Below are 22235 nucleotides of genomic sequence, written 5' to 3'. Positions count from 1 at the left end.
GCTGATTTAATTCTATTTTACCAGATCAAAGCACTTTCCCCAGATGACAAATCCCAAACTGCCTCAGCCTACGGTAAACAAAGGCAGGAGCACAGCTGATCAATCATCAGGGAACTAGCTGGTCAAAGAAAACTGCCATCATATTAATTTCCTGCATGTATTAATGTTATTAATAATTTTACAGAGGAATTTCTTACAGAGCTTCGGGGATGGCATTTCAACACTGGGGTTGGGGGGGTGAAAACTTCAGGCGGGGAAGTGATGGACACAACTCACAGCCCAAGTCCTTAATGCTTACGGCGAGGGTAAGGGACATGGGGTCTCGGTGGGGGCAGTGTCCTCACAGCACGAGGTAGACAGCAGAGCTCTCATTTCCACTGTATGATGGACGGCACCTCAAGAAGATAACTGTCTGCAGGCCAGAAGGAGAACCCTCACTAGGAACCAAACCTGCTGGACCCTAGATGCAAGCTTCCCAAGCTCCCAACTGTGAGAAATTTCTATGGTGTATGACGTCTACAGTGCTTAGTTAAAGTGGCCTAGGCTGAGAGAATGACACGGCAAATTTTTTACATGGCAACTGGTTCAGCAAAACAACACGGCAGTTCATTTCTGTAACCTTTGCACACAGACCTGAGATCACCAACAATTCTGTAAAGATGGCTTTGGGGGGACATTCTTCACAAGAATGAACATGAGCACAACCTGAACCCCAAAATGAGGGGACGGGCAGGGAAGACAGACTTCACGCCATAACATTCTTTGATCCCTTCACAGCCTAGACACAGGGCTGAAGGACTCAAGGCCTTTGTTCCCACTCCAAAGCAAAGAGACAGAAGATGGGTGAGTGACAGGCAGGGTAAGGCGCGAGAGCAGAAGAGTGGGGTCTGTCTCTGCTTTAAGTAGATGGGATGGCCTTGCTGCAAGGAGATGTTTGGTCTGGGACCTGCAGGATCCAATGCAGGTCGTGCAAAGCTGGGGAGCAGAGCCACTGGGTAAGCCGGTACAGCAGGAGAGGCCCTGCAGAAGCAGGCCGAGTAGGCAGTCACGGGCCGAGCTCAGCAAGCCAGAGACTGCTCCCAGAGGGCAAGATGTGGAGGTAATTTCCCATGACAGGAGAATGAAACCCTTAACTCGCCTCCTGATTGCTCTCATCCAACACAGGAGCATTAATATGCGGGGATGCAGGGAGAGGCTGACCTCAGACAGAGTCCCAAGGCTGAGGAGACGCTTCAGTGGTAAGAGTCTTGCAGGGTAGGTATGAGGCCCGGAGCCCCAGTCCCCACCCAAACCTGTAATTCTAACAGTGAAGGCAGAGGCAGGTGGAATCCAGGGACTCACTGACTAGCCAGGGTAGGTGAAATGACAAGATTGGGGTTCAGTGAGAGACCCTTTCTCGGGAGACCAGGACAGAGAGCCATAGAGAAGGGCACCTGAAATCCTGCTCTAGTCGCTACATGTTTGTTCACAGATACGCACATGTGCACATACAAGCACATACACAACATACACAGAAGCATGAGAAGTTCATTTCCAGAGAGAGAGAGACAGCAGAGACCAAGGCCACTGTACCTGCTGCCACACTTGGGACTTTGGGGCCCGCTCCCAAATAAAGCAAGCTGAATCTAAGTTACAATCCACATCTACAGGGTCCCAACCACTCATTCCTGTAACAGATGCTGCGAACTCCTACCGTTCCAAATCCTCACAGCCCTAGAAATAGGACTGTAATAACTCACACGTTAGGAGATGCAGGCACAGGGTTCAGGCAGTCATCCCAGGGAAGACTGAGTCCACTGCCTCTACCAACAGTCATGTTGTGGACTGAATATCTGTGCCTCCTTCCAAAATTCCCATGTTGAAGCCCTAAAACCCAATACAACTGCACACCTTGAGCAGGTGGTGGTGGGTAAATGATGTCATAAGACCAGGGTCCTAATTTAGGGGAGCAGCCTTTTTACAAACAGGGACGGAGCATGAGAGAGAGAGTCTCTCTGTACTATACTGGCTACGTGGTCAGAGCCAGAAGATGACCATCTGTGAACCAGGAAAGGGACCCGAAACCCTGACCTCGTCCTCTGGTCCATAAGGAATAAGGGGCTGGTGTATTAGCCGTGTCATCCAGGATCTTTGCAGCAGTATCCTGAGCCGACTCGTGTGCCCCACCAGGCCTCCGATGTCTGGATCCAGGCTTCATAACTTAGTGTAAGGAATCTGTGAGCTACCATGCCTGGTCAGTCTGTCCTCCTGCTGTGAACAGTTCCCACTGCCCCAGACTCCTACACAAACTGCTAGACTCTGCGGGAGCTCTTTATCATAGCAGCTGCAGTTACACTGAAACTGTGGCAATTCTTACATCCCACGCATTTAGGATGGGCTCCCCGCAAATGACAACAGAACAGTCAAGAGCAGGGATTTAAAGAAACCATCCCGCTGAAATACACTCTCATTGCTTCCGGACACACACGGTAACTCACTGCTAAGGGGGCTGCCGGAAGTCCAGGCAGAGGAGCTAATGACCGGCAAGTAAAGGGCAAGATGCACACAACGCTGAGCAGCGGGGCGGGACAGCAATGAGAACACGGGCATCAGGACAGGCTCACCATCACTCAGGTCCTGGAGGAGGTTCTCCTGGCAGGAGAAGTCCAGCTTTGCCTTGATGTTGATGGTGAAAGTAGCCACCTTCCCGGGCTGCAGAGGGAACTGGGCCAGCGTTTCCTCCAGTTTCCAGCTCAGGAAGTCCCCGTACAGCTTTTCTGCAATGAGAGCACAGAAGTAAGGAGGATGTACTCTGGGCAGCGTGAGACTTACCTGACCCCACCAGAGAGACAATGGCAAGTAAAGAGCTGTGACTCCATGGTGGACCAAGGGGCCAGTGCCTTCCAGAATCACAATGACCATGAGGCACTGCAAAGCAACTACCCATGGAGCGACAAGGCAGAGGGAAGGTGGAGAGGGTCACCAGGCAGCTTTACCCCTAGTGAACGGCTCCACCCACTCAGTGAATTCTGTTGCCTAGGAGGACATCTCTGCCTAGGAGGGAGCAGAGATGGTGGTGCGAGGCACAGGGGGCGGGCACGTGGAGGACAGGCTCTCCCTGCCTTTATCAGCAGTCCACCTGTCTGTGGGTCCAGAGCTGTGGAGAGAAGCAGCCGTGGGCTTGCCACGCTTTTGGCACTCAAGTGCCACAGAGACCAACAATCTCTTCAAGCCAAGGTTCCTGTGCATCAAATGGGAGACACCTGCTCCACCACGGCACTGTTTCACGCTGGGAACACGGAAGCAAAGGTGTGCAAGGGAAGGAGAGCCATGGGTGGGGGAGATGGGACCAGGCTACCTTCTAGAATGGAAATGCAGTCTCTTCCCCTTTAGGCCACGCCTGCCAGGCAGACCCTCCTCCTCTCTTCACGGTTAGGCCATGACTAAGGCCAGCCACAGCTGCCTCACACCTGCAGCTCAGGCCTCACACAGGGTCACAGAAGTCCCCTCCTCACTGTTCCCCCAGACAAGATCCCAGGCTACTGTTCATGGGGCCATACACGCAGTCTCTGCTTCTTCCTGGGCAGCTGGTCGGCTCCCCAGACAGATTCAGAAAACCTGAAAGGGGCCCAAGGGAGCGGGACATTGCTCCCACTGACAGGCAAAGCCTGCACAGACAGCCCTGATGGTTGTTCACTCAGAGTGCGACTGGCACAGTGCTGCCCCTCACACCTGTCCAGCATGGAATGCTGATATTTACCCGGTGCCACACCCAAGGGTAAGAATTGCTCCACCAACAAGGGGACAGGAAACCATTCAAATGGGCTCCTCCTGCCACCTAGGAGGCCCTGTGTACTCTCACATCTGGCTTCCTGACTCTGCTCACATCCTCTTCCCAAGGTCCCCCAGTTACAGAGGTGGCCGTAGACGAGCTGCTGTCCAGATCTAATACTTCCTGGAAACCAATTCTCCATGAAGAATTAACTCCGTCTGAAGGACAGTGAGGCTTAGTGAGATAATGGAGCTTATCCACAGTAGCAAACAAGATAAAGACAAAGAAACCTAGATCAAAACAATTCCCAAGTCACCTTCCTCGTGGTATTAGGTTATGCTGGTGTTAGGGACCCATAAATCAACTTCCCAAGAACTCTGTGGAAGATGAACATCTAGGCCAGGGTCCAGTGAAAGAAAAACAATCAGAGGGTTTCACCAGCTGTGAGATCAAAACAGGTCAGTGTCTTCCTAGTTTAGTAGGAGCAGCCGAGCCATCTCATCTAGAGAACCAGCCACATGCCGAGAAGAGTCGATCTAAGCCACCACGGTTATGCCTCCTTGAAGAGGGATGCTAACAGGAGCAGAGGCAGAGGATGGTGTCCCTGAAGGGGAGAGTTAGGGACCACAGTACAATACTTGCCCATTCTCTGACCACCACACACCTCACACTTAATCCTCCCAGGAAACTGTGAGATGCTTGCTGGTGTCTTTTGGAAACTAGAAACCAATTCTCCAGACAACGTAAAGGAAGTCATGGGCTAGGAGGGCCCTGGCCAGTGCCGCGTGCCCAGCTGGTATCCGCTGGCCTTCAGCAGCCTCAGCTCTACCACGCAGAAGGTCTCCAAGTATCACCACATGACGTCAGCACTAAATGGGAAAGAAAATAGCTAGAGAAGAAGTGACTGGGTGGTGGAAAGGGTCAGTATCTAGAAAGCCAGGAATAGACAGCAAATGATTCACTGCAAAGATCTGTGTGCCCTCAGAAAGCTATGGATATCGAAGAGATCGTCAGAGGAAGTTACAATCCCTCTGAAGGAGGAAGTCACAATCAGAGGGAGGTAGTAACCACGTCTCGATAAAGCAAAAGAAGGAATGGGTAAACAAAACAAAGTACATCAGATCAGGAGAGCCACAGAATTACACAATGAAAAGTAAAAAGGCTCAGCTACCTATCTGCAGAGAAATGGTAAAGTTAAAAAAAAAAAAAAATGGGACCTATCCAAATCTCAGCAATGGACAGCTGGGGAGGGGAGGTAGGGTGGGTGTAGTAAGCGATACCAAGGCCCGTGGTACCCACAAGTGTTAGGAAGTTGCCAACTTTTGAGCCCAGGCATGCAGATCCTCCTGTAAGGCTGTCCACAGTGGAGACTACAAGTGTCCTACTATGAGCTAAGGACCTGGATGGCTATCTGCCAGGCATATGTGTCACCATCTGAATCCCCACACTTGACTGTGACAGCTGAATAAACTTCTCACAGGTGGCAGACGCACTCTGTGGCAGTCACCCAAACTGCAGGTGGCCACATTCCTAAGTGGAGCTTTACCTGGCTGAGGAAAATCTAGCCCAAGTTTATCATTTGAGCTATTCTTCTCCTTCACACAACCTGCACTGGTGTAGAGTGGCAGGGTGGGGAAGGAGAAAGGGGCAGGCCTGGGGTTACGGGATAATGGTTGCCATCACTGCCTATGGAAAGGTGTCTTGTACACATGGGAACTTCACCATCCCCATGGCTTGAAAACAGGTGACTGAAGCAGCAGCTATCAAGAGGCACAGAGGCACTGGACAGGGTCAGCTAAGACAAAGCCCAGGGAGCTGAGCACATAAGTCAGCTGGTGGAGTGATTGCCTGGTGTGATCAAGGCCCTGGGTTCAGTCTCCAATGTCAGGTAAACCAGGTGATATAGCCTGGTAGCGAACAGCCTGTAATCCCAGCACTTGGTGAAAAGGGATGGCAGGAGAAGAAGTTCAACTATAAAGCAAGTTCAAGGCCAGACTGGACTACATGACAGTTTGTCTCAAACAGAAAGGAAGAAGGAAAGAAAATAGGAAGGAAGGAAGGAAGGAAGGAAGGAAGGAAGGAAGGAAGGAAGGAAGGAAGGAAGGAAGGAAGGAAGGAAAAGGAAGGACAGACAAGAAAAATCAGAGCACTACTAGGCAAGGACAATGCCCTTTCCCCTATATTACAACCTGTCCCCTCATCTAAGACACGAAGCTAACCAGCATTAGATCTAAAGCTGAGAGGATTCCCAACGAAAACCTCATGGATAGTTTATAATACCTCAAAAAAAGAAAATGAGAACAAAATTCAATAATCAAGCATGTGAGCTCTGGGGTCACAGCCCTGAGCCTGAACCCCCACACTGGCAATCCCAGCTCTTTGGAGGAAGGCGGCCACATAGCCTCTGGTCACAAGGGCTTGTCAGTAGATGGGGCCAGTGTTGAATTTTGTTAGGTGAAATGGGGCTGTGTGACATCTCAGTACAGCGGCCTAGCACATGGAAACTGCTTGCATGTGGGACACAAAAGTGGCTCCAAGCCACTGTAGGCATTCCACTCAGCCGGTGAGCTGTCAGCACACAGCCACGGGCAGCCTAGGCTCTGGTGACAGACAAATAAGGAACATGTGGCCTCTGCTCTGAAAAGGATAAAGGTATGATGGGGGGCGGTGGCAGAAGAGTTTCCAAAACTGTTCCAGACAAGAAGCCAGGTTCTTCTCAATATAAAACTTCATGAAGAAATTCTGCTGCTGTTGCACACCAATCAGGGTTAATAACTGTCTGCTGGATTCATCAATACCTAGAACTAAGATAAAACTAACTCTCTCTCTCGGAGTCCCAGATTTGCATGCAAGAACCAGCTCTCTCAACTACTGTCTGTCAATCAAGATGTATAACTAACGAGGAAGAGGGAATGCCTGGAAAAACTATCATCGGCACTCTTCCTGCCTGCTTGGGTGGCTTTTTGTAGGTGGCTTTTCCTTTCTTAAAAGGGTCTCCTCTGAGACGGCAACTATGTCTAAATGAACTGTGACAGTCCCTGGGGCTTACACACCCTGGCTGGGCGCTGTCCGGAGGACACAGCCTGGGCAAGCTGGAAAAGAAAGGTGCAGAAGGGAGAGACAGAGGGAGAATGCCAGGTGCTGCATCGCTTGCTGCCAGGGACAGCTCAGGCGGGAAGGTGCATCCATAAACAGGAGACCATAGACCATGTCACCGAATCCACGTGGCTCCTGTCTGAATAGGTCCCCACCAACATTCACACTTCAGGCAATGGAAATGGGGACAGCCAGGCTCCCATGAGCGGCTGTGCAAGGGACTCCTCCTTATGTCCACTTGTTGAACCCTACATGAAACCTGTGAAACTGTGCCTGCTTCAGTCTTCAGTTTCAGTTTTCTGGCAGAAAACACAACACAGCAAGCATGCAAACAACCTTCTGAAAATGTAACATAAAAACTTCTCCAACCTGGTCTCATTTCCTTCCAGTCTGCAGCCCCAAATGAGCCCTGCCCCCCCCAAATTCAGACCATGTGCCAAGCACACCAGTTCACAACACGCTGTTTGCAAGGCGTGTCACCCTGTCTAGAAATCAGCTTGTTTTGCAGACTTCTCCAGCCCGACCCCAGAATTTGCTATTAAAATGCCAAGCTAGACAGAAAGACACTGCCACCCCGCCCATGTGCAAGTGGGCACCAGGCTGAACGGCTTTTAGTCATTCGGGAGTTTTGACATCTTCCGAGCAAGCACAGCTGCGGGTCCATTCTCTGTGGTCAGTCACACGGAGCTAAAACAACACAGGGGGTTCAGCTCAGTAAACACAGGCCTGACTCCCACGCCGCACCGTGAGCTCCTGAGGACAGGACCCATGCATTATTCATATGCTGGTACGGCAACTGCATGTAACTGTAAATCAATGTCTGACTGTTGAGGAACACAAAACCAAGCAAGGTAAGTGCTGTTGACCGGTGTAAGCTGCCGTGCATGGTGGGAGTGGCATGGCCAATCCTTCTGGAAGGGGCTGGGAAAGTCCTCAGCAAGTGGTGATGTGCACTGTACCCAGAGCCATGGATCACAGGAGGCGTCAGGCGTCAGCAAGGTTCTCAGCACATGGATGTATGTTCACAGGCGTGGTGCCCAGACAGGTGGGGGCCTCGATCAGACTCACACGGGGCCCCCGGGGCCCAGCGTGAGCAAGGTTGACACAGGTTTGTGGAGTAAGAAGAGTTGGGTAAGAGGAGGAGGAACTAGTGGCCAGAGACAGGCAGGGACCCAGCAGAGGAGCCAGAAAAGGCAAGTGCATGACTTCCCTGTGGCCTTTGTCCTGCCCTCTGCTTTGGTGGACACGCTGCCCCCACTCACAGTCTAGTCTGCTGCCACACTCAGAGCTGCCTGGGGACCCGAACTGCTGCCATCCAGCTCCCTAAAGCACAATGTTTAAAATACAGCGGGTACCTGACAAAGACTGTGTTTGAGAAAGGAAAAAGACAGATGTGGAAAATCACGGATGAATCACCCCCCGCCAAAAAAAAAAATCTTCTGCCTAAAAAAAAAAAGTAAAAGGGTTACCCAGGTACAGTCGTTCACACCCAAGGCCCCCGGCATTTGGGAGGCTGACAGCAGAAAGACTGCCACAAGTTTGAGGCCAGCCTGGGCTACATCATGAGTTCTATGACAGCCTGGGTTACAGAATAAGACTATGTGTTGAAACAAAACAACAAACAAACAAACAAACAAACAAAAAACTAAACTAAATAATAATAATAAATAATGAAAGTGTTAGAGTATAACCTAGGGTGAGGGCACTTGCCTAGCATATGCAAAGTCCTGGTTTCAACACCTAGCACCACTTAAAAAAAAAAAAAAAAACAGTAGTAAACAATGAGAAATAGAATGAACAGAGATGGATAGGACACTCAGTGATAGAATGCATTCTTAGCATGGTCGAGGGCCTAACTTTGATCCTTACCACTGTAAAATAACAACAACTAAACGCTAGGCTGAGAAACTGAGTCAGAGCAAACAGTCACAACGCTCAGGAAGGTGGCAAGCAAGGTAGCCTTTCATAGGACAACAGTGACAGGGGTAACAATGGCAACAGAAGCCTGAGGGAAGTACTCCTGTTTCTGGAGCGCTTGACGGTGACAGGCTGTGTAGGGCAGGGCTGTGCCTAGTGCTCCCTACTCGTCACCACAAGCAGAGGAGTGGCACAGAATCATCTCAAACATGAGCAAAGGAACCTAGTCCCAGTGAGCCAGCCCCTAAATGGCAAGGCCACTTGAACCCCAAGCTGGTGAGACTCTGAGGCTAGCCGGACCTTGGGGGCTTCCTGCTTACTCACGCTAAGCCACAGCGGCCTGCTCTCGACACATCGACATGCAAGAAGCAAACGCACAGCGCCCTCCTTCTCATTTCCCATGACGCTCTGCTCTCTGACGACACAAGGCAGAAAACAGTCTACAAGATTGATTTTTTTAAAACCTCGCCCTGCAGGGCCATAATGTTAAAAACAATAATTATATAAAAATAGCATAACGACTCAGAAACAGGCTGGGCCCAAAAAGACAGGAAACCAGCGGGGTGAGTGACGTCTGTTTGGCGCTGCAGCCAGCTCATTACTGGACCCCTGGGCTCTGTAAACTGCTCTGGCCCCAGGTTCTACGTGGACGGGAATGGGGTGGGGGTGCTGCCCGCTCCACTGTTGTTTTCTAGGACCCAATCAGTGCTACTGTGTCAAGGCTCCACGTGGTCTTACAGACCCACAAGCTTCATGCTTCACGCTTTAATTTCTAAGGACACGGAGAAAGGACCACCACCTTGGGGTTGGGGGGGGAGGGGGGAGGGAGCTCAAGCCAGAAAACCTGTACAGATCCCCGCCTTCTTCAAGCCTGGCACACACACTGCTCAGGTCAGTAGGCCTGGCAGCCCGTGGATGCGGAACCGCCTTCGCACATGCTAAGGCAGCAGAGCAGTGGTCACTGTTTGCCTGAGGGGTGCCAGGCAAGGCTCCGGCTGCTCCTGAGCTATGGGCCTGTGCCCTGGCAGCACGAGGAGAGCAGGCACCCAGAGGAGATCACCAGGCCGCCTTGATGAACATGGGTCAAGCGGCCAGTCGAAGGTGACCGGGAGCAGAAGGGAGGAGACTGCAACACCCACAACCCCCCCCCCGCCCCCGCCCCCGCCCCCGCCCCCGCCCCCGCCCCCGCCCCCGCCCCCGCGCCCGCACAACTGACCAAGATACAGGAAGAGCCCTGTGTGCAGCCCTGTCCTTCCTTCCCAACATGTGGCTTATCTGAAAGGAGTCTTACAGCGCTACGGATTTCTGCATTAAGTTCTGAGGATTAAAGAGTGACACATTCAAATAATAGGCAAACCCATGTGCAGGGAACAGCTCGTTTCCTTCTGGTGCCAAATGATGAAAGTATCTCTGAGACACAGCTCGGAGGGGATTCAGAGTTAAAAGGCGGCTCTGCGGCCGCAGCAAGGCAGAAGCTGAATCGCCCAGGCATCGGAGCGGATGTTGATTTCATGCTCTACAAGTGGGCCTTTCTGTTTTTGTTTGGTTTTTTTGTTTTATCTCGTCCCTCCGTTACTGGCTGAAGAATGGACTGACTAAAGGCGTTTTTCAAAATTCTAACTGGGGTGGGTGGTCTGTGTTTAGGAATAAATCAGTAACTCGGTCTGTGCCCCTGGCTGCTGCCAGCCGCAATGTCTGAAATGGCAGTCACGATCCCAACGCTGGGGTTCCGTTAGCGTCATCAGTGAAGCCGGCGATTTCTCACTGATAATGGAATGGACACCTCTACAAACCTTCACCGCCTGAGAAGTGCAGGAACGCTGCACTACAGATGTAAGAAAAGCAAGGGACACACAGCTTCTCACCTACCAAAGCCCCCACAGGGGCCTCACACTCAACTCGCTGAGTGTGTACATATGGGACACTGTCGGCCTGACAGAAATGATAGACCTAATTTTGTTTTTTTGGGTTGGTTTTTGTTTTTGTTTTTGTTTTTCGATACAGGGTTTCTCTGTGTAGCCTTGGTTGTCCTAGACTTGCTTTGTAGACAAGGCTGACCTTGAACTCACAGAGAACTGCCTGCCTCTGCCTCCCTGAGTGTTGGGATTATAGGCGTGCACCACCATGCCCAGTAATTTTGTTATTTTTAAAAAGCAATCTATTATTTGTGTATATATATTTTATTTCTTTTCCGAGGCTCGATTTTTAAGCTCATGTAGGGAAGTGTGTCTTTACACTTGAAAACTAAAGAATATCGGTGGTCACCTGGACGGCATGGCCGAGCAGTGCAAGCTTAGTAATGAGAGCAAGGAAGGAAATGTCCAGTTCTGCTTTGAGTGGAAGTTCCATCAGTTTATAGCTGTGTTGTTAACTAATGCACCACAGAAATTTTACATTGATGGTCAACCAAAATCAATACATCAGAGCTTCAAAAACTTGGAAACGGTGAAAGTAAGTACAAGCACAAGGCTTAAGTATAAGTGAACTAAAAATTTTATTAACATCTTTTGTGCACATAAAATATTACAGGAAACTGGGCTACCATTGGAATTATGATGAAAAGCATCAGATGCAATGCCAGAGATGGCATGTAAGCAATTCCGGTGTCTCTGACAAGATAGTTCTCTCAAAAAAAATCATATATTAAATGTCATTAATATTAAAAGTAAGTATTTGCAGAATCCAGCTGCTGGGTTTTCAATTTTGGAGAATCAAGATTCTATGTGAGCTGGGTACAGTGGCACACACCTGTAATTCTAGCACTCAGGGAAGCAGAGGCAGGCAGATCTCTGTGAGTTCGAGGACAGCCTGGTCTACATAGAGAAATCTTGTTTTGAAAAACAAAACAAAAAGAAAATATTCTAGGTGATAAAAATGGACCAACCATGAATTTAAACTAATTTCTGTCTTTTGACTATCTTAGTAACTATTTCTGAATTATAAAATATGCTGCTTAACACAATAATCTTTGATATAATAACTTACTGTTTAATCTTTGTATCAGAGAGCAAAAATATTTAAAAAGTGTTGAACATGAACAAGCAACTACATGGGAACTAAACACTGGCCTCTACTTTTAAATAATTTGCTATAAAACCTGGCAATGAAAATGAATAAATTGGTACTGTTTTTAAAAAATTAAGTTCAAAAAAAAAGTGAAGAAATTGCACTAGGGAGGTTATCCCTACGAATTAAACACTTGCCACAAAGCATGTGGTCCTCGGTCCTAATCTGCAGAACCCATATAGAGCTAGGCACAGCGGTAATCCTGGTGGCTCTACAGAAAGGTGGCGGGCAGATACAGGAGGAGCCTTGGAAGCTCACAGGACTGCAGGCAGACAAAATAAGAGAAGTTGTTGCCAACAAGGTAGAAGGTTAGGATCGACACTTGAGGTTGTCCTCTGCCCTCTGCCCCCACGAACACACACCCATATACGTGTATACCATAAACACATATATACATATTATACATGCACGAAGATAAAACTCTAAAAAAAAAAAAAAACTTTAAAGAAAAATAACGGGAGCTGTAGATAGGTTCAGTGGTCAAGAGCACATGATGCTCTTGAAGAGGACCGGGGTTTGACTCCCCGTACCAGATTGCTTACAAGTGCCTGTCAGTCCAGCTCCAGGGGACCTGGTGCTCCCATCTGGCCTCCACAGGTACAAGCAAGGTACATACACCCATCTTGCAGGAGTACATGTGTACATACACACACACACACACACACACACACAAACACACTAAAAACAAATTTTAAAATGAAAGAAAATGGATAGATAAATATAAAATATAAAAAATAAATCTTAAAACAAAAACAGGATGGGTGTGTGTACATGCTTTTGTGTGCCGTGTGGTCACACTTGTTTTCATGGCTTTGTTCTATGGTTTGTGCTGCTGGGGGTCAAAATCATGGAGCCACAAGCCCGATTCACATCATGCTTGTATACAATATACTCTGAGCTTTCTTACCTGTGGGAAAATGAACGCATTTTTTTCCTGATTTTGTCTTTTTTTCTTTCTTTCAAGACAGGGTTTCTCTGTGTAACCTTGACTGTCCTGGGTTCACTTTGTAGACTATGCTGGCTCTGAACCCACAGAGATCCACCTGCCTCTGCCTCCCTGAGGGCTAGAATTAAAGGCCTGTGCCACCGCACCTGGCTTGATTCTGTCTCCATTACAATGAACTCTGTAATGAGTAAAGGCGGTAGTTTGCCTTCCACAATCTAGAAAGATTCTGTGACAAGTGAGTCGGGATCAGAAGGGTACACCAGGGGCGAGACAACCCTTGTCTTCAAACAGGGTGGACACGCTACATCCGTACGGCAGGAACTTTTGAACAAGGACCCTCAAGCCATCAAAGCCTAAAACACAGTCTAGGCCCAAGAAAGGTCTCCGGAGCCCTTATATCACTGCTTCTCGCCACGCACTTGAGAAGTAAAAGGCCTTTTTCAAGGGGTTTGTGATGTGCATCTCATAGATAAGGAGAGCCGAGAATATGGGAAGTCAGCCCAAAAAGACTAATGACTGAAGATAAGGGAGCACAGGCAGAGATGGCGGGCAGAAGGGCTCCCTTTATCCCCCCAGGCATCAGGCACAGAACAAGAGCTTGCAGTCAGGCTCCCCAAGTACCAGGCTCCATGTATGCAAGCGTGCAGAGGACTTAAAGCAAACAACAGGAGTGCGAGCCAAGTATGCTCCCTCTGGCCTGCCTCCTGAGAGCTTCCGGGGTCCTGCCAGCACACCTCACAGCCCACAGGATAGCCCATGCCACGGGCTCACACTTACTGCCAATGCACCCCAGCTCTTCTGTACTGAAGCCACAGCAGCGAAAGACCTCTGTGGTGGCTGTGAACCTAGGAGTGCCGCTCGTCAGCTACAGGGAGATGGGGGACCAGGAACAGCTACCGCTACTTTTGAGGTAGAAGACAAAGGTAAACTCAGAACAAGGAAGGCAGTGCGGGAACCCAGAGAAGGCAAGATTTCACAGCTGGACATTAAGGAAACACGGCGCACTGGACTTCCAATAAAGACAGCACGCCTGCAGGAACAGGGCCTCCTTAATAGGCCCAGCTGAGTCTCAGCCCCCAGCATGGTTCAGTTAACTGCCAGCTCCAGGCTAAGGCCAGACCCTCATCTCCTCACGTCAGGTGGGTCATCTGTTGATGCTGAAAGCGTCTCTCCACGGCAGAGTGCAAGCCGCGGGGATTATCTCTGTGTATATTTTGAAAGCAGATGGCCTGTTTTCGTTAATTTAATTCTACATGTAAATGTACCGCTGCTTGGGACAGTAATAAAAAATAAATGATGGCTTTAATCTTCCAGTTATAACTGTGTTGCTTCGGAAATGGCTATGCGATGCCTGGCATTACACGTCTACGTGTCTTCTTCCTCCCTTGTGATAAGGAGTGAGGCCAGCAGAGCTAACGGGGCTTTGAAAAGCATCCACATGTATACGGAATTCTGAAATGAAACCCAGTGTTTTCTGACTTTAAAAAAATAAAAGTCAGGTGCTGGAGAGGGGGTGCAGCAGTTAAGAGCACTGGCTGCTCCTGCAGAGACCTGGGTTCAGTTCCTAGCACCCACACGTATGCTCGCAACCATCGGTGACTCCACTTGCAGGAGACACGACCTCCTCTCCTGAACTCAATGGGCACCAGGCATGCACGTGGCACACAGAAATACATGCGAGGAGAAAACTCATACAAATAAAATAAAAAATCCTTAAAATTAAAAAGAATTTGGATTTTGCTTCTCATATAGATTCCTCCTGAATCTGTGACCTTAGACGGGTGACTGTCCTCTGTTGATTTCAGAGCCCCTGGCTATAAAGTGTAAACAGTGAGGTTCCCTGCTTGGGAAACAGCAAAGAATAGATTAGGCATGTGCAAGGCATGATGGGTAAACTGGTGTGAAAAGTACGGTTGCCTCTGAGCACTAGGAAGGAACATGAGGGAGCTTCCTCGGGTGATGGGAATGTCCGGTACCGGGATACAATTGGTACTCTGGTCCCCTTGGTAAGGGCTTGAACATCACTGAATACTGTACAGGGAGTGAACTTTTCGTGCATATGCAGCTAACAAAAAGAAATTAGAGTTGTGATAATGAGATGTGTGCCAAAGCACTTGGAGGACGGATGGACAGACAGGAGGCTTGAAGAGATACAGAATGAAGACCCTTCAGGAATACCTGAAGACATCACATATCTGAACCATAGAACACAGAGCAATCTAGCTGGTACTTCCCTGAAAACTTCATCCCTGCTAGCTAGCTTTCATGCTGAAAAGTGTTGTATACATTAACATTGGAGAAAAATGCTCATCAATCTACCCCAGCTGTAAACCTTGCAAGCTACGATAACATTGGGCCTAGTCAGACATGCCCATTGGTGCAGCAGTGGCATGAAAGTTATGGAAACAACCAAACACTTTATGATTGAATGTAAGCTCTGTTCCACAAAACCCATACCTGGCAACACTGTCAGGACCAAAACTCTGTGGCTATCCCAGGCATAGGACCTAGGGGAGAACCTGATAATATTATTCTGCTAAATGGACATAGTGTGAAATGACTCCTAATGGCTTATTGTTATCCTTATACACTACAGCAGATGCAGATGAACACAGAGACCTACAACCGGTCAAGGTGCAGGGAATAAGAGACTTCGGAGTACCAAGCCCTGAATAGGACATCTGTGTTGTACCCAATTCTCTGACAGCTCAGAGACCATTAGGGAAGATAAGGTGGAAAGATTCTAAGAACCAGAGGCGGTGGATGACTAAAAAAAAAAAAATGATTTCTGCACATATGAACTCACAGTGATTGCGGCAGCATGCACAAGACCTCCGAAAGTCCAAGCCCAGTGAAATCTCAGCATGGAGAGGGGAACGTGGACATGAAGCCCCACCCCAAGCTGTAGAGCTAGTGGCAACTGGAAGAAGGGAATTCATTTTCTTGAAGAGCATTTGTTGCCCCTTGTAGGCTGACCATGCTCTAGATGATGGCTATGCATCCAAGAATATTTAGACAGCACAGCACAGACTAGACTCATTGAGTTTTTAAAAAGACGGAAAGTTGGGTGGGTATGAAGGTGGGGGGTAGATCTAGGAAGAGTTGGGAGTGACTATAATAGAAACAGACAGAGAATGAATAGAAATGCTATTTTTTAAGTTTCGTAATATCAACTGCCATATTGTGTCACTCATCAACATTAACAATTTCTTCGAGCATCAACCAAAGCCCATAACCGACTTGAAGTTCTTGAAGTTCCAAGAACCAGATGAAGGACTTGGTGCTGAGGGACACTGAGGAAGAGTCACTAGATTTCCTGGTGACTCAGTTGTGCTCTGGGTAACCAGCGTCAGCTCTCTACAGCGTGCCCTCTGCTACTGAGCACACAGACAGCGACCATGCCACCTACCCTTGGTGGTGAGAAGCTTTGAGGTGACTTCCAGTTGTTCGAGGGGTTCCAGTCCAATGTTCTCCAAGGTAACGACCAGCTGCTGAGCTTCTCCGTTGTAGAGCTGGACGGACACGTTAGCCGATATCTCATCACCAGAAGAAGGCTGCAGTGCGTGTGCAGACCTAAAAGCACGGTGACGACAGGGAAAAGAGTAAGGGAGAAGGAAGGGAAGGCGCTGGCAGCACTCTGGGACTGTTCGACCAGAAGGACTTCAGAAGCAGGCTGGCCTCCCTGGCTTTGCTGGGGGCGACGGACTTATGGAAGTAGTTGGCAAGTCAGGTTCCAGACTGCAGGTGACTACCTGTACTCTGGACTCACGTGGGGTGAGGCCAAGGTCAGGATCATCTGTTTCTGCTGAACATTCTGTATCACACAGGCGGAGGGCACACAGTCGATATCGACAACTACGAGTGAATTCCATGAGTGAGCCTCTCTTACGCTTACAACACATTACAGTCAACCACCACTTGAATAATCCCTGTTTAATGCAGTAAATCAACTCAGAAAATTTTATAGGTGTCAACATTTAATAGATAGATAGATAGATAGATAGATAGATAGATAGATAGATAGATAGATAGATAGATAGATAGATAAATGCGTTAACTCCAAGTCATTCCCAATGGGAATCTCTTGCCTGGCCCATACCCTCTCTCTGAAGGATAAAACCCCATCTCTGGGAAGATTCCTCCTTTGCCCTGTGCTCCTAACTCCTTATGAGCAGGCTATCCAGGGCTTCCCACTGGGAGCTCAGAGACACCACAAAATCATTTCATGATTTATTAAAGCACAACACGATAGTAAAATGAGAAACGGGAGGCAGGTGCCATCACTCGGCACTAGTGTAAAAGTGAGCGACAGCTGAGGTTAATCTTGAGGTGGCTGGAGGGGCACCTGTGGTATCACGTCCTTCCCTCCTTGTGTGACTGCAGAGGTGAGCTTTGAGATGGCCCAGCTGGTGGGCAGGGGACATAGGGCCTTTCCCCAGCAGGCTCTTCCTTCCTGGTACCAGCCCTTTAACTGTTTTCCCCCAGGACCAGGCCCTCTCCTTCTCCCAGACTGGACACTGAGGACCGCCACGGTGGGACAGGTGTCAGTGCCCTTTCCCACTTCTCTCAGTGGCTCACCCTGTCAAGTGGTCAGGGAACAGAGACAGAACACCTTCCTGAGGCTGCGCTTGCTCAGCTGAGTTGGGTGTCCACCGTACAGAGGCCAAAGCAAAAAGATCTGCCTGCCCCACTGAATCAAGCGAAACTTTACAATACTGCCCACCTGATTTTTACCTATACATAGCTTAGGAAACTTAACAGAGATGCTCTACCTCCACTGAGACCCCATTTTAAATATCTCCATCATCCTAAGGAGAAACCGTGGCATAATACATAAGACCTACATCACTCCCCACCCCTGCTGCCACTAGCAGCTTCTTTCCACAGGCCTATGAGCTTCTTCTGAACAGTTCATAGGAGCCACACACTGAGGCCTCTTTTCCTCAGCATAGTGTTTCTGAGGCCCACTAGGGCAGAGCAGGTATCAGGAGCTAACTTGTTTTCACTACTAAGTGAGCAGTGCTCCGGTGTTCAAGTGTGGCTCCTTTTGTCCCTTCATCAGCTGATGGACAAGTGGGTCTTTGCCACTATTCAGGCACAAGTTTTGGCAACGGTGCATAGGCTCTCTCGTCTTAGGTAGATACCCGAAAGGGGAATAGCTGGGTCATCAAACCTATGCTTGATCTTTTAAAAGACTACCCAGGCACCCTACCAATGGGCACACACACCCCTTTACATTCATATCAGCAGGGCAAGAAGACTCCAGCTCCTGCAACCCCTTCCCAACCTAGCTGCTGTCTGTCTTCTCATCACAGCCACCCCAGTGGGTGTGGGCTGCCGTGGGGGCAGGGTGACAGCCCAAAAGAGACTAATGGCTCTGAATACTTTTGTAGGTTGCTTACTTGCTGTTTGTGCACCTTTTCTGCTGAAAGACTCAATGAGATCATTTGCCAAATCTGTAATTAGGTTGTCAGTCTTCTCAATGCTGAGTTTTAAAAGTTCTTTATACAGATACAACTAGATATATGCTGGGCAGATACTTTCTTTCAACCCGTGAGTTGTCTTTTCATTTTCCTAATGGCATCTTTGGAAACACAACTGTTTTTTACTGTGATGAGGTCCCAGTTATCAAGGTTTTATCTTATGGATCCTAAAACAAGTCAAAAGCCTGTCTTTTAAGACAATGGGACTTCAGCTCTTACAGGCAGACCCATGGGCCCTTTTAGCTTTTCCTATTTTACTTCATCTGGAATCACACACCCCTGCCTCCTACCTGCACTCCCTCCATTACCAGCTGCCCATCTGCCCCAGGACCCACAGCTGCAGCCTCCTCCCTGACCATCTCATAGCTCGGATGGTGAGGCAGGACGGCTGTCTGTCATTCTCTACCACTTGACAAGCACAAGGCCAGGGCAGCCACATTCACTGTCAGAGCCCTGTCACGCAGAACACTGCTGGACAAGTGAAAAGGGTCCACCAAGTAGCTGGGGGGATTCTAAGACATGTTTTACAACAGTGGCACTGGAGAGCCATCATTACTCACAGGCGCGAGCAATTCTGCAACATGTGTGAGACGTATATTTTTGGATCATTTTCTGATCCTGTGCTCTGACCCAGCCTGGTAAGTGTCACTCCCAACCCCTCATCAGAGAAGCTTCTTTTTGCCTCAGATGGAGATCTTTACAGAAAGCGACAACAGGTGGAAAGGAAGAGAGCCACTGATTGTGGGGTGCCCGACCCCAGCTGATGCATCCACAACACAACCACTACACCTAGGGCTCAAGAAATACCCCAGAAGAAGCAGTGGAAAGAGCCTCAGGACAAAGAAGTCTGCCGTGAGATTGAATCTTCCAGATGTGATGGGGAAGCTGTTACCCTTAAAACCGCGACAGTGATGCCCAAACAATTCCTGAACAATGACACTAGTTGATTAGTTCACATGCCAAAGTGGGGTTAGGAGAAATCTCGCTGGGCCCCACCTCAGGATGAAGGGCTGTAAGCAATTAATGACTGCTGAGAAGGGAGGAGTGGTCTCCCCCGGGGATGAGCTCCCTAACTGACTACCCAGTACTGAGTGACCAACCCTAAAAACCGATACTTATAAACGACTCTAAATGGTCTCAGCAGCCTGTATTTATATGTTTATTCACATATGTAACAGTAACAATTAAAGAAAAAGAAGCCATGAATTTGGGGTGGGGGAATGAAACATAGGAGGGATTGGAGAGAGGAGAGGGAAAGGGAGAAATGATGTAATAATTTTAACTTAAAATTTTAAATTACATTTTTTTTTTTAAAGAATTTGTTACTCTGCTGGTGTAACAGGCGTGGGCCTCCAGGCCTGGCTTCGTACATTGGGTTCTGGGGCTCTCCACTCAGGTCCTCCTGCCTATGCAGGAAGCACTTTACCCACTGAGCCCCAAGAGTTGCTCTTAAGTGGCCATAAAACCTCAACTGCTTTTTGTGATTCTAATTCTAACAGCTAATTGTACCTCTGCTCTGCTGAGAGAGCCTTCAACTGCATTCTTAGATATTTTCAGAGAGCATATTAACTCTTTGGTCCCTTAAGGTCCTTCAGCTACACTCTCTGCCTCCTCCAAGTCAGATGAACCCCAACCCTTTGTGCTATTTTTAAGAAATGTACAAGAAGAAAGTGTTCTGAGATCTGCTCCTTCCAGACACAGGCCCCTGTGCCCTCCGGCCCCCCTACCTGGGCAGCGATGTGCTGATCTGCAATCTTGGCAGGGCAGGAATGACTTCCACAGTGGAGCCGCTGGTTTTCACTCCCGGAAGGTTGTCCAGAAGACAGTCGCTGAAGACCCCAAAGACGGTAGTGTGGTAACCTGTGAAACAGGTGGTGGGTGTCACACCTCCTGACAAGGCTTGGCCATGTATGCCTCTACTAAGGCCACAAAGAAAGCACCAGCACTACCACCCCCGTCACCCACACCCCACTACTGCTCCCTGTACCCCAAGGACCCTGGCTGTCCTGGAACAGAATGAAGCTGCGAACGCTGCTGCTGCCCTATCTCCTGGGCCAGGGTTAGACAACAGGTCCTTGTGAAGATACTTGCACACCCCCAGTCTCACCACTTAGCACTTACCATCTCCACTCTTTGCTACTTACTACACCTTTCAGATTTAGCGTCTCTAACTTGACAGTGAGAGTTAATATTCCTTTCCAAGACATAATGGGACTTAATGAGCATTTGAAAACTACTTTAGAACCTTCTGTTGAGAGACGAAGGTTCAAGAGCCAATTATTGCCATTACTAGCTGCTTCATGATGTGACAACTCAACCACATGTGTGAAAGGACCACAGTTTAAGATCAGCGCAGGGAGCGTGCAAAAAGAAAAGGCTGGTGAGCTACATAAGCACTTGAAATTGTTTAAGTAAAGCTTTGGAATGGCTTTTTGAAATTTCAAAAGATGATGGCTAGTGGCTAGAAGCCTAGACTGTCAACTTTTCTGTGTTACATCCCAGAGGGACAAGGAAATTATTCCCTAGGGAGAAGCCACTCTCTTTCCCTGTCAGTATCATTCATTCTATTGGTGGAACAGCTCAATGCATCTCCTTCTGCAGCACACCACTCCTAGTTATGGCGGCCAAGGTGAAAAGAGAAGCCACCCTGGTGCCATGGGAAAAAAGGTGTAGCGAGTGTCATGGGAACATCATGGGGACTCTGTCGGGGGACCAATCAGGATGACAGACTAAGGAAGAATGCATTCCCAAAGAACTGGTTGAGGCTCAGATGCCCTCACGGGCAAATCCAAGTCAGGTTCAGATGGCAGGTGTGCTGTGGGTACCATCGGGAACCTTGTGACATCCAAGTGCAGCTTTCCAAGAGGGAAGACAAGGATACTGGGTGGGGGTGGTCCAGGGCTCAGGAATGTGCCTTGAAACAAGATAGGACAAAGGGTAAGACTTGTGGCCAACTGATGGGAGTTGAAAAGGAGCTCAGTGAGGAGGGTGGGCCCATTAGCAAGTAAGTTGGAAGACAGAAAAGACTAGTCCTTGAGTTCTGTGATAGACCCTGTGAGAGAGTCATGATCTTCCAGACAGAAGACAGCCATGTAGGTGGCAGAAAATAGTGGGTCTCGTACAGTATTGACATTGAGGTCTGACATGGACTGTTGTTTGCTTTTCAATCACTCCCCTGGTGGGGCTGCCTTGACAGGCCACAGGGGAAAAGGATGTGTTTAGTCCTGATGCAACTTGATGTGCTGGGGTGAGTTGGAAGTGGGGGTAGGGAGATGTCCCCTTTTCTGAGGAGTAGGGGAGGGAGGATAGGGAGAAGAGGAAGGGAGGGTAGGAACAGAAAGAGAGGAGGATTGGTAGATAGATAGATAGATAGATAGATAGATAGACAGACAGACAGACAGACAAGCAGGCAGGCAGGCAGATAGGTAAATAAAACAATCAGGTCTGGTGGCAGCAGGTTAGGGCAAATGGTCCACTGTTGGGGGTTGTGCTGATGCTACCTCTCAAGATGTCATTAAACCTATCCTTGTTGTATAAACTTGCCTAAGTCATTATATCTGATTGGTTCATTAAACAGCCTATACCTGGGCAGGGCAGAATGGGGTAGGCATGTCTAAGGTTCCCAGGCTTTGAAGAGGAGAATCATGAAAGACAGATGGACAGGAAAAGGAGGAAGGAGGACGCCATGATGGGTTAGTGTGGAGAAAAAAACCACCTGGGCCAAGAGGAAGGACTCCAATAATGGCATGAAAAGGCCCAGGCGAAGAATATAAACAAGTACCATGGGATTATGGATGGACAGTAGACCACATGAGAAGGATTAAGGTGGGTGGCATTGGATAGGGACTTTGAGATGGATGGTAAGGTTATTGAGCCAGTGTAAGTGAAATAAATGCCTGGCCAAGATACATAAGACAATAATAAAATCTAACAAGTGTCTGTGTCTTATTATTTGTGATAGCAGGTTAGCTAATAC

At 48.7% G+C, this 22235-nt stretch overlaps 1 protein-coding gene across 2 annotated transcripts in view; it reads right to left on the bottom strand.

Moving 5' to 3' along the window:
* Positions 1–22235, bottom strand: part of Trappc9 (trafficking protein particle complex subunit 9) — a 440029-nt gene that overhangs the window by 322588 nt on the left and 95206 nt on the right. For both annotated transcript variants that reach the window (XM_060389314.1, XM_060389315.1), the window contains 3 exons: positions 19987–20119; positions 16186–16349; positions 2604–2756 (listed from right to left, as the gene is read on the bottom strand). In XM_060389314.1, the coding sequence (XP_060245297.1) occupies positions 2604–2756; positions 16186–16349; positions 19987–20119 (450 nt within the window). The remainder of the gene's footprint in view (positions 1–2603; positions 2757–16185; positions 16350–19986; positions 20120–22235) is intronic.

This window comes from Meriones unguiculatus, chromosome 8, assembly GCF_030254825.1.
Source record: "Meriones unguiculatus strain TT.TT164.6M chromosome 8, Bangor_MerUng_6.1, whole genome shotgun sequence".
NCBI lineage: Eukaryota > Metazoa > Chordata > Mammalia > Rodentia > Muridae > Meriones > Meriones unguiculatus.
This window is presented reverse-complemented; position numbering and strand designations above follow the sequence as displayed.